At 40.3% G+C, this 12,287-nt stretch overlaps 1 protein-coding gene across 1 annotated transcript in view; it reads left to right on the forward strand.

The window, feature by feature from the left end:
- LOC127453571 (collagen alpha-1(XIV) chain-like) overlaps positions 1-12,287 on the forward strand; it is a 191,407-nt gene that overhangs the window by 107,002 nt on the left and 72,118 nt on the right. The window contains exons 29-34 of the mRNA XM_051720027.1: positions 1,953-2,096; positions 2,585-2,749; positions 3,595-3,633; positions 4,979-5,117; positions 6,589-6,731; positions 6,934-7,043. Coding sequence (XP_051575987.1) covers positions 1,953-2,096; positions 2,585-2,749; positions 3,595-3,633; positions 4,979-5,117; positions 6,589-6,731; positions 6,934-7,043 — 740 coding nt within the window. The remainder of the gene's footprint in view (positions 1-1,952; positions 2,097-2,584; positions 2,750-3,594; positions 3,634-4,978; positions 5,118-6,588; positions 6,732-6,933; positions 7,044-12,287) is intronic.

A 12,287-nucleotide genomic window follows, 5' to 3' on the forward strand; every position in this document is an offset into this window, starting at 1 on the left:
GAGGGGACCAAGGAAACCAGGGCAGATCAGGCAGACGGCCAGGGGACCAAGGAAACCAGAGCAGATCAGGCAGATGGCCAGGAGACCAAGGGAGCCAGAGCAGATCAGGCGGACGATCTGGAGACCCAGAAGGCCAGAGTAGACCAAGCAGACGGTCAGGAGACCCAGAAGACCAGAGCAGATCAGGCGGGAGGTCAGGAGACCCAGAAGACCAGAGCAGATCAGGCTGATGGTCAGAAGACTAGGGCAGATCAGGCGGACAGCCAGGAGACCCAGGAGACCAGAGCAGATCAGGCAGACGGCCAGGAGATCCAGAAGACCAGAGCAGATCAGGTGGATGGCCAGGAGACCCAAGAGACCAGAGTAGATCAGGTGGACGGCCAGGGGACCCAGGAGACCAGAGCAGATCAGGCGGATGGCCAGGGGACCCAGGAGACCCGAGCAGATCAGGCGGACAGCCATGAGACCAGGGAGACCACCTCAGGGAAGGGACTGGATCAGGAGGGCTGGTTGATGGCCACAGAGCTGAAACAGGGTCAGGAGGCCTGAGTGGTGACCACAGACTAGAGACTGGAGCCTTTGGAAGACTCTGAGGGCAGAGCTGTGGAAGGCGGAGCCGTAGGAGGCTCGAGGGGCGAAGTCATGGTAGAAGGAGCCATGGAAGGCTTGAGGGGGGAGCCGTGGCAGGCGGAGCTGTGGGAGGCTTGAGGGGCGGAGCTGTGGTAGGTGGAGCCATGGTAGGTGGAGCCATGGGAGGCTCGAGGGGTGGAGCCGTGGGAGGCTCAAAGGGCGAAGCCATGGAAGGCGGAGCCGTGGGGGCTCGAGGGGCGGAGCCGTGGAAGGCAGAGCTGTGGCAGGCTCGAGGGGCGAAGTCGTGGAAGGCGGAGAGGGAGATGACGAGAGCAGGATCTAAAAGCAGCTACTTTAATGAAGATAAAACAAAATACAAAACAGGATGCAAAACAAAAGTAAACAAACGGGATGGAAACTGGAGCATGAGCATGAACAGGCGACAAACACTTAACCACTGACAAAGGTAAAACAGACATCAGGACAATATATACACAAGGATAACGAGGTAAATGAAATACAGGTGAGAAACAATGGGGAACAGCTGGAAGTGATCAGAGCAGGGGATTATGGGAAATGTAGTCCAGGGGGAACAAATGACAGAGGCAAAACACAGGGCAGACCACAGTGAATCGTAACACATGTCAACATTTTTATGTTATTCTGATTAATTGTTTTCAGCTGTACAGGCTGAGGAATGCATGTTTTATATACTGAACCCCCCAACCCAAACCCCAAACCTAAACCTTACCATCAGTGGAGTAAAAATGTAATGTTAGAGGTAAAATGCAACTTCAGAATCGCGCTCGTCACTGATTATGCAAACGTGATTATTTCCTGGTTTCAAAGCGAGATCTGAACCCAGGTCTCCCATTCTGCTGATGCAACACACTTTTAGTTTAACATACTTTTAGTTGCACCACAGGGGAAGGTAAGCATACTGGAGCCAATGCTAAAATGACTGATGGAGATGCCGCTTGTCAGTAAGTCAGCATAATGTGGTCAATCCTATAGGGTACTGGAACTGTCTGAAATAACACATGAATTCCTGTGTGATCAAGTTGCCTGAACGCAAATAGACACGCAGAGTGATACAAAACAGTGTAACGCCTCAGTGATGTTATACAAAATATCAGCACTTGTGGAGCGCCACTTGCCCAATTAAATTAGAGGACCAGATATAGTTATTTATGTATCCAGAATTCTCTCATTGCAGGTACTGGCATGATATTTTAGCAAAATATGTCTCTCTGGCAAACACAAATCCTATTTTCAGGATGCTACAGTTCCTGTAAAATCCATCACTATTGGGGCTTTCTAGGGTCCTTTAAGCTGCATAAATCAAGCTCTTGGCACGACCATTTTTATGACTCTTGATTCAGGCCGAGCCATTAAGCATGTTAAGGAGGCCATCTTTACTGAGGATGCTGGAGTGAGGAGGGGCATTCCTAAGGTGCTAGTGGTGCTCACGGACGGACGGTCACAGGATGATGTCAACAAGATCTCCAAGGAGATGCAGATGGAGGGTGAGTGGGATTTTCAGTGGCTTTATACAGTTTTCTTCTTTAGAGACATGTACTAAACACTAGCTTTCCAACATTCTACATATTAAAGGAATAATTAGAATTCTGTCTTAATTTACTGACCCTTATGTGAGAATGACAACCTCAGTCACCTTTCTCTTTCACTGCATCTTTTTTCCATACAATGAGAGTGAATAGTGACTGAGGCTGTAGTTCTGCCTAACATCTCCTTTTGTGTTCCACTGAAGAAAGAAAGTCATAGGGGTTTGGGACAAAGGGATAGTTCACCCAAAAATGAAAATTGTGTCATCATTTACTCACCCTCATGTTAGTTATTTTCATTTAATACAGTATGACTTCAGAAATTAGTGTTTCATAAACACCAGTGTACGAAAAACATCGTCTGTCTTTATGTTTTGGTTGTTTCTATCATGTTAAAAATAGAACTTTAAGTACTATAATAAACATGATCTTTCCTCGTTTTTCTGTAGGTTACATCATCTTTGCCATTGGCTTTGCCGATGCTGACTACGGGGAGCTGGTGAACATTGCCAGCAAACCTAATGAGAGACATGTGTTCTTTGTAGACGATTTGGATGCTTTCAAGAAAATTGAAGAACAGCTCATAACTTTTGTTTGTGAAGCTGCGACTGCCAGTATGTCCCATTGACATTTCACAAAAACATCCGCTATAAGTGCACTGTGAAGAGTTCTACAGAACTTAATTTATATGTGGTGTTATACTTGCAAGACATTTAGATTAGTTTGAGACATTCATTTCCTGCGATCAATGATTCATATCATGTTTATTTGATGACAGACCTGCCCCTGTCATCAAATAAACATGATATGAATCATTGATCGCAGGAGATGGTGCACATATTTTAAAGTTAAATCTCAAAATGTCCAAACCCTTGAGTCTCAAGTCATGTCTCACGTAATGATAAAAAAAAGTGTAAATTAAGTCTAAATGTATCAAGTTTTTACAGGCTTGTTTATACTTAGACTTGTACTTAGACCTTAAAATAACCAATTTCTGTTGGTTTGTTGTGAGCCAACTAATAACATTAATATAATTGAGCTGCATATGCCTGTATTAAATGGAAGGAAATGGGAATTATATGGTAATTGTTATTTACTATCCAAATATAATTTTAAACATTCACGGAAAGTTACAATGCTGTAGATGACGTTACATGTGTGACAGTCGCTAGTTAACAATCAGTTTATTTAGTAATGGCGCTTTTTTCTTCTTAGATTCTGTAGTTATTCAACACCATTACTTTTGGTACTAATCAAGTACTATCAGATCTTTCTTCTTCTGAAATCAGTTGTCAGTTATGCCTCAAGTCCAACGATGTTTCAGATGTACTTATTTGGAATAATGGACTGTTAGAATTTGATTACATTATGTAAACTATCATTATGTAACATCATTACCAAAAACACATTTTGTTTTTGGAGGATTGATAAGTTTTGTTCTCTGTTCTTTTCCCTACAGCTTGCCCTTCAGTGTTAATGAGTGGGAACACTTTAGCCGGTAAGACAACAATTCATGCTCTTCATTCACAGTAACCCTGACACAGCACACATTGCCATTGCACTGGATAGGATCAAAGGATTTATTCAAAGAATTAGGCCTATTCATTCCACTGTCAGTGTTTAACAATGCCTTTACTTAATTAGGAACCTGTGTAGTGTCATGTTATCCTCCATTACCATCATTATCATCATCCACACCATTATCTGGGTAGTTGGATGTAGGTCTTGAAATGAAGAAGAAGAAAAAAACACGCTTTACTCGTGTTATCTCACACATCTTCATCACACTTTCACATTTTATCATTGCAGTATTCATTTCTTAAACTTTTTCAATTCAGGGTTCCCACGGATCCTTAAAATGTCATAAAATGTCTTAAATTCAGTTTTCCCAAATTTAAGGTCATAAAAAGTCTTAATATCTTAAATTATACAACAAAAGTCTTAATTATCATTTAAAGAGGTCTTAAATTTGGGAGTGGAAAGATGGGAATCGTAATATGACCTAATGTGATTATCAGACTTCAAAAGAACATGATTTAATTAAATAAATGCATGCACTGCATGCGTCCTAACCTAAAACCAACACCTAAACTTGAAAAAGCAAATTCGACATGAAAAGCACATTTGCTGAAGCAACCACGCCATATTGTGTCGCTTCTATAGCACATTCGCTTCACTTTTACTTTTGTTTCGAGCGTCATTGGCTGGGCTCCAGGCTCTGTCTCCATGTCCAAAATCCAACACTCTATCATGTGAGCTACCGTGGAAGTTAATCACATTGGAATAAGTGTGTAAATGTAGGTGGGTCTGTAATACAAGCATTAAAATTTACCGTTTTTCAAATAATGTGTTAGAGTAAAAGTGTTTTGATATAATAACATAGCAGGGTGTGAATAATAGTGTGAAAAATAAGTGTTTATATAATTAGCCATAGTACCCATGATTTGTGTGAAAGTGAATAAAACACTCAGTTGTTGTAGCGCCTCTTGTGTTAATTTCAGCAGGTAACTGCAGCAAAATGTAGAAAGCAGCAGGTAAAACTCAGTTTTGTAATGTAGTTAGAGTAATGTTCATTATATGAGACTAGGTGGGTAAAAAGTCGATACATGCAGTTGTGAACTTAATTATTTGAACTTAATCAAACCTTTGACACCATCAAAAATGACTTAAGTAACTAAAGTAAAAAAAAAGTCGGATTGATTCAGTTATAATAAGGAATATTTTTTTACTTGAATGAAGCCAGTCAATTTAGATGTTACCACATGAAACATTTTTTTTTTAAATCACCTGACAAAACATTTTAACAGTGTAGATTAGTGTCATTAATATGCTGTCCCTTGCAGGCTTCCGAATGATGGAGATGTTTGGTTTGGTTGAGAAGCGCTACAGCAGTGTGCAAGGTGTCTCAATGGAGCCTGGAACCTTCAACAGCTTCCCCTGTTACAGGCTGCACAAGGATGCACTCATCTCCCAGCCTACCAGGTGTGTGCACGTATGCATGTGTTTTGTGTGCACTGTATATGTGAGAATGTATACCACCACAATCAACTGAAAAGATCTGAAACAAGAACAATTTGCAATAGTTGTAACATGTCACCTGTCAAATCAGAAGCATAATATAGATAAAATGTAATCAAATCTAGAAGAAGTGGTTTTAGTGAGCAGGAACAGATTAAAGTAAAGAGTGATCAGGCTTCTGTGCCTGCTCCCCTAAGCAGTGACCCTCTGCCTCCTCCCTAGCATGTGATAATATTTAGTTTAGTCTTCACTTTCCTGCGCTCGGGGGGAATGTTGTTATTACAGTAAAGAGTTTCAGCATGAGGGTCTCCTCTCCTGTAAATCTCGCAAACCATAGCCTGACTTTAAATTGGACTCAGAGGGCTAGAAATTACTGCAACACTGTTATTATGATAATCTCAGTGGTGATTATGAGCAAGGCCAATGACTCAAAGGGCAATGACAGCATTCTGGATACAGTTCACATTTATTCATTAGTGGTAAGTGATAGAAACTAAATTTTTTCTGCATCAAGAACTCCATCTACTAAGGGGTTCTTGGCCTGAAAAAGGCTGAAGAAATGAATAACTGTATTGTTAAATAAACATTAAACATTTAATATTATTAAAGACTTTAATTATTAAATTAAATTAATTATTTTAATAATTCTCTAAAAAACATTTGGGCACCCAAATGAATACTTGAGCATCCAAACAATAAAAAACGACCTAGCAGACTGTTGGAATATACACATACTGAGCACTTTATTAGGAAGACCTGTACACCTACTTATTCATGCGATTATCTAATCAGCCAATCGTGTGGCAGCTGTGCGGTCCAGAAAATAATTCAGATACGGGTCAGGAGCTTCAGTTAATGTTCACAACAACCATCAGAATGGGAATAAAAATGTGATCTCAGTGATTTCGTCCGTGGCATGTTTGTTGGTGCCAGACGGGCTGATCTGAGTATTTCTGTAACTGCTGATCTCCTGAGATTTTCATGCACAATAGTCTCTAGAATTTACTCAGAATGGTGCCAAAAACAAAAATCATCCAGTGAGCGGCAGTTCTGCGGATGGAAATGTCTTGTTGATGAGAGAGGTCAACAGAGAATGGCCAGACTGATTTGAGCTGACAGAAAGGCTACGGTAACTCAGATAACCACTCTGTACACTTTTAGTGAGCAGAATAGCATCTCAGAATGCACAGCTTGTCAAACATTGAGGCGGATGGGCTACAACAGCAGAATACCGTGCCGTGCACTTTATTAAGACCATAGTGTAAAGTGCTCAGTGAGTGTAGTATTTTGGACCTAGGAAAAAAATGTTTTTTTTTTTTTTTTTAACAAGATATTTTGTATGAACATTTGGTCTTTAAGATATAAAAAGCACAACTCTAGATAGTCTTCTTTGGTAAGTCCCAAAAATATTTATATATGTGATTCATGTTCATAGGTATATACATCCTGAAGGCCTTCCGTCTGACTACACGATAACAGTGATCTTCCGCATACTGCCTGAAACTCCTCAGGAGCCTTTTGCGTTGTGGGAAATACTCAACAAAAATAATAAGCCACTGGTTGGCATTCTCCTGGATAGTAAGAATGACACTTTATTTTGTCCTTTATGTCCCCATGCAGTTCCAGCATACCTAAAATATATATTTTTTGAGATATTCTACTGTAGTATATTATGTAACTTAGTGTTTTCAGTTTTTGTATCAAATAGATGTTTTTCAAAAAAGAGTTTGCTCAAAAGATGTACAATTTAACTTGAGTCTGTTTTGCTTTCTTTCTTCAGATAGAGGTAAAACATTAACCTTCTTCAATCACGACTACAAGGGAGATTTTCAAACTGTGGCTTTCGAAGGAACCGAAATTAAGAAAATGTTCTATGGCAGTTTCCATAAGGTCAGTCTTTCCAGCTACTGTACAACTGTGATTACAGAAACTATACACTCATTTGTGTTGCAGACTTATGGCTAGAAATGCAATTTCTTGTTAGGAAAAGTCACAATATTCTGGATTTTGGAAGCACTTGAGTTACAGTAACTAAAGTCCATGTTAATTCATACTAAAGAACATTCAATGTGGCAGGTGACCAAATACAGCTATATATATTAATTTTCCTTTTTTAGAATACCTTGTTTTATTTATAGTTGTGTCTTAACTGTCAGAACCAAAAAATGCAGAAGTTTTATTGTATAAAAGCCAGAGTATGTCAGTGGAGTGTAGCAACAGCAATTTCCCCTCCCCGTTTCAAGCATTCTGTAATAACTCCACTTCAGCTCCACTTAGGGTTTTCCATTTCCTACACTAAGTTCGCTCCATTGCAGAAGTGGCACCCAGTTACTATAGAGGTCTTTCAGAATAAAAAATAAATAAATTATATAATGAACATCTGGGCACAAGATGTTTGTGAAGAGGAGGAGGGCGGGGCCGGGCCGTGACTACGCACGCCTGGCCCCCATTCACGCTAATCAGCCGAGGAGAGGGATAAGTGCAGCGGAATGCAGCAGTTCGAGAGAGAGAGAGAGCCACACACAGCTGCTGTGTGTGTGTTTATATTTTGTGTCTTTTTGTTTAAGTTCTTATTAAAATATAATTTTGACTGTTCAGCCAGTTCCTGCTGCCTCCTTTCCCCATTTGAACCTTGTTACAATGTTTTAAGTGAATGTTTTCACCATGTTTGTGCAATTTCAGTACAGTTGTGGTGGTGACAAATTAGTGTGATGATAGGATTGTTCAAAATTTTTAATAGACTAGACTGAGAGAAGAGAGTGACCTTTCGATTTTATTTCCACATGTGAAAGGAAAACTTTTAAATTCTATAACAAATGTTTGGCTGACCCCACACTGGCATTCACCGGTCACATTTGTCTTTTTTATTTTGTCTACTTCCAGCACAACATTCTGGTGCCGGAAGTAAAAATCCCACATTTGTATTTTTTATTTTGTCTACTTCCAGCACAACATTCTGGTGCCGGAAGTAAAAATCCCATTATTTTTTTCCATAGACAAACTGATTTTCAACAATAACTTTAAAACCTTTAAAGACAGACCTACCATAAGCTCCGAGGTTATTCATCGATGGTATATGCTTCTGTTGAAGCCATCAGTTTTGTAACTTTGCATTTTTGTCAGATTTTCAAATACTTTTTTGCCTCAAAACAAAGTTTGTGATGTTGAGATTTACCTCGGAGCTGGTTGCTTTGGTTCATGGCTTACAACTCTTTTATGAAGGATTTTATGAAAAGTCTATGGGAAAAGTTAATGGGGAAAATACTTCCGGAACCCAGATGGTTGAAAAAGTGATCCACTAGCAAATTTGATTAATTATTTTACCCTTGGCTGCCTGGTCTGAAGTTATGACAGTATGGAAATAGCTTATGATAGTGCTGTCCTGTTCATTTTATGTATTCTTTCTTCACATCCATGCATGTGAAGAGTACTCTATCACTCTTACCCCCTCCAGTAGTTTTGAGAGTCTGTCTGATGTATTCCAAGGCTCAGTGTGATGTTTGCTGTCTGGTTATAATTCCCGTTTCCTGCTTGGTGCGTTCTACCTTTGTATGTATGACAAGCCATCCACAGCCTTTGATGCAGTGATGTGTTTGTGTGTGTTTATGAGTAAGTATTCTCCTGACATCACCTACGATGTGTTTGTACAGTAATCCCTCTTGGCAGAGCTCATCAAGATTAGAGTCTGTAAAATACAGATTTCTACTGCACTGTCTCGACTCCCGATTCTGAATTGGTGGGGAATGATAAGAAGGAATGGGAGACTTTCATTTAAAATGTTTCATTTGCACTGCAAAAAATAAAAAAATGTACACTGCAAGGCTTCATGCACAGATTTTTTTTACTGCCTGTTTACATTCACTTAGATCATAACCGACATGTGTTCACATTAATTACCCACAAAGCCATACTAGGCTGTCAGCACTATTTAGCGTTGTTAGAACTGTGAACGGCAACAAACATGCCATTATTTTACTTGCAATTAACCTTTAAATATCGATAAAATTACAAGAATACAATGAATAACAAAGAAATTTCCCTCCACGATTCACATGTAAGAATTCCCATGCATACATTCATTAACCTTACCATAGCTCTACCAACTGATGATTTTATAAAAGAGCCCGTCTGTCTCAAAACTTTGACCACATTTTGAGACAATAATTTTAGAAATACAAAGAGAATCAGATACAAGTGTTTAGACATAGGTCAGATGTCTAGATATTGGATATGTATCTGATTTAAAACCTCATTAGGAAGTGGCTTAGATTAGATGTGAAAAAAATCAGATCTCATGTGTTTTTGTTTAGACGTGCGATAATATCCGATCTGTGTCAGATTTGAGTAAAAAGTTAGATTTTCTAGTGTTAATGCAGCCAACAGGTCTTGTTCCCTTACGATTTAGTTCACTTGACATTGCATCACTCAGCTGACGCTATGGAAGTGTCCTTCTACACAACCTAGTTGAAACCCTTCTATAATAACGGCAATTCTAAAATTGGCTATGGTGTTTAAGCTCCGCCCTTTTAGGCGTGAAGCTGCACGGTATAAAAGCAGGCACGCAAACACCATTCCTCAGAATTTTCTTCCTTCAAGACAGTGATTCTCTCATCTTAGAAGCCCTCTACATTTGTCGCCGTCGAAATACACGTGCCAGCGGACGGAATCTTTGAAAGCTTAGAAAATAATCCGCTCCCCTGCAGTGTTCAGGCGGACATTCTACACCTCGCGTTGACACTTAGTGTTTTGATTTGATGTATTTATATATACATATTTGATGTATTAGTATATATATATATATTTTATGTGTTCACTTCTTTTTAAAGACATCGTTCCGGAAGTGTTCCTTATGCGAGGAGCACATCCCACCATCAGATCAGCATGAGAGCTGCATTCACTGTCTGAGCCGTGCCCATGCAGAGACAGCTCTCATGGAGACAGACTCCCCTCACTGTGAGGGCATGAGTCTCAAGACATTTCGCTCACGGATCGCCTTCGTTCTGAGGGACGATTCGGCCTCCAACACTCCCGAGGGATCACACAAGGAGGCAAGACAGGGCCGCGAGGTCGAGCAGGATGAATTTGAGGTGGACCTCGTGCCGACACGCCCTGCGAGCCCCTCAATCTCAATGTACTGCGTCTACGGCGATACAGTATGTGCGTGATGAGCTTCGGCCCTCTGCAGGAGCGCACAACCTCATCACATTCAGCGGTTCTGATGCTGGGGATGATGTTATGTCTCTCGCTGCATCTAGCAAGTAGTCAGTGGAGGACGTCGCTGCTCCTTCCCCCAGCGAGGGCGAGGAGTGTTCACGCACCACTGACAAGGAGATGCTTCGTGTCCTTGCAAAGAGCACGGTCTCGAGTGGTCTGCTCCAGAGGAACCGGAAAAATCTCACATTGATGAGTGGTTCCTGCAGTCCGGACGTCATCAAGCGACCACGTTCCGCAGATCTGCCCCATTCTTCCCGGAAGTTCATAACGAACTGGCAAAATCCTGGTGTGCGCCCTATTCAGCTGGGAGGTGGGAGGACGAACACACACACACACACACATGCATTCGGCTCCGAAGAAAAATCTGAATGAGTGGTGCACGGCATCTCCTTTTATACCCGTATGTCTGGGGCGGAGAGTGGCATGCAAATTCCACTCGCCAATTCTCATTGAGCTTTTCTATTTTAAGCAAAGGTGATTGGGGCTCTCAAGATTGAACCCCTAGTGTCACTACACTGACAAACTTTGGTACGCAGTTCAAAATTAAATTTCTTTGAATGTTGCATTTCCATTGCATGCATATGAATGGAAGTGAATGGAGCACAAAGTCTAGTAGTGTGACCGCACCTTAAAGGGATAGTGCCCTCATTTTTTTTTTTAATTTTGTCATCACTTACTCACCCTCATGTTGTTACATGTTGTTCCATATGACTTTCTTTCTTCCTTGAAACACAAAAGAAGATGTTAGGCAGAATGTAAGTCTTAGTCACCATTCACTTTCATTCCATCTTTTTTCCATACAATAAAAAGTGAATTGTGACTGAGGCTGTTAGTACGTAAAAGTTTGCTGAACATCTGTTTTTGTGTTCCACGAGAGAGAAAAAGTAATACATGTTTGGATCGACATGAGGGTAAGTAATTGACGACAACACTTTTATTTTCTGGTGAAAAATTATTATTATCATTTTTTTTGCCAGTGTCTGTGTTTTGTAGTCTTGTCACTCAATAAATAGTTTTAGAGTCAACATTTATACTTTTCTGTGCCGCTGTAAAAAAGGCAGCGTATGGAAAAAACGCAAAAGAGTGCTCAAAAGAGCAACAAACACAAACCAAGCCATGCTAATTTCTGTCTGTTTGTGTTGGATTAAGTGAGCGTTCAACACACAGACTCATATAATCAGACTCATATAATCTGCTTTATAGAGTGACACCACAGCACAGAGTCAGTGTGGTTTCATTTTGTAGTCGCTAATGAGATTCATATTCAAAATTCTGCAGCTCTGTGGCTGAGAGTTTATCTGGTCACAGCTGAATTTGATTTCCACATTGTGAAAACCCTCTTTGCACGGCAATCGCTGTCCTCAATACCACTGACCCTGAGTAATGCACAGTTGGCTTGAGTTGTTATGACAGCTTTTAAACAAAACCCCTGACTTGGAAGAGATCCTGATGATGTGAGCAGAGGGTTTGGACTCTTGTTGCCCCACTTCCGCCTTCTATTAAAAACACCTTTTTCTGCTCAACTGTGACTTATTCCACACTTTTTTAAGCCAACACTCAACGTTTGTATTTTTGGAAGTGTCGTGAGAAGAAGTCATGTGGATCTTTTGATACTTCAGATCTTTCAGTGACTGATCTTATGAATGCTATTTGCTAATATTGCCGTGCTGCTCTTGCACATTTATAGTCAAAGTAAGAACTATGTGGAATATATCTGGATGAATTGCTGACACAAGCAGGTTAGAACCAAGTGAATCACGGCTACTATAACACGTTGTTGCTCATGCATAACATAGATCATGAAGAAATACAAAGATATATTGGATAAATGATGTGTGATGGCATTGATAATGTGCCAGTCATAACAACAGTTTCTTAATGAGGGTTCATTTCAAGTAGAGCAGATTTTATTATTCTCAA

Source organism: Myxocyprinus asiaticus, chromosome 16 (assembly GCF_019703515.2).
Source record: "Myxocyprinus asiaticus isolate MX2 ecotype Aquarium Trade chromosome 16, UBuf_Myxa_2, whole genome shotgun sequence".
Taxonomy (NCBI): domain Eukaryota; kingdom Metazoa; phylum Chordata; class Actinopteri; order Cypriniformes; family Catostomidae; genus Myxocyprinus; species Myxocyprinus asiaticus.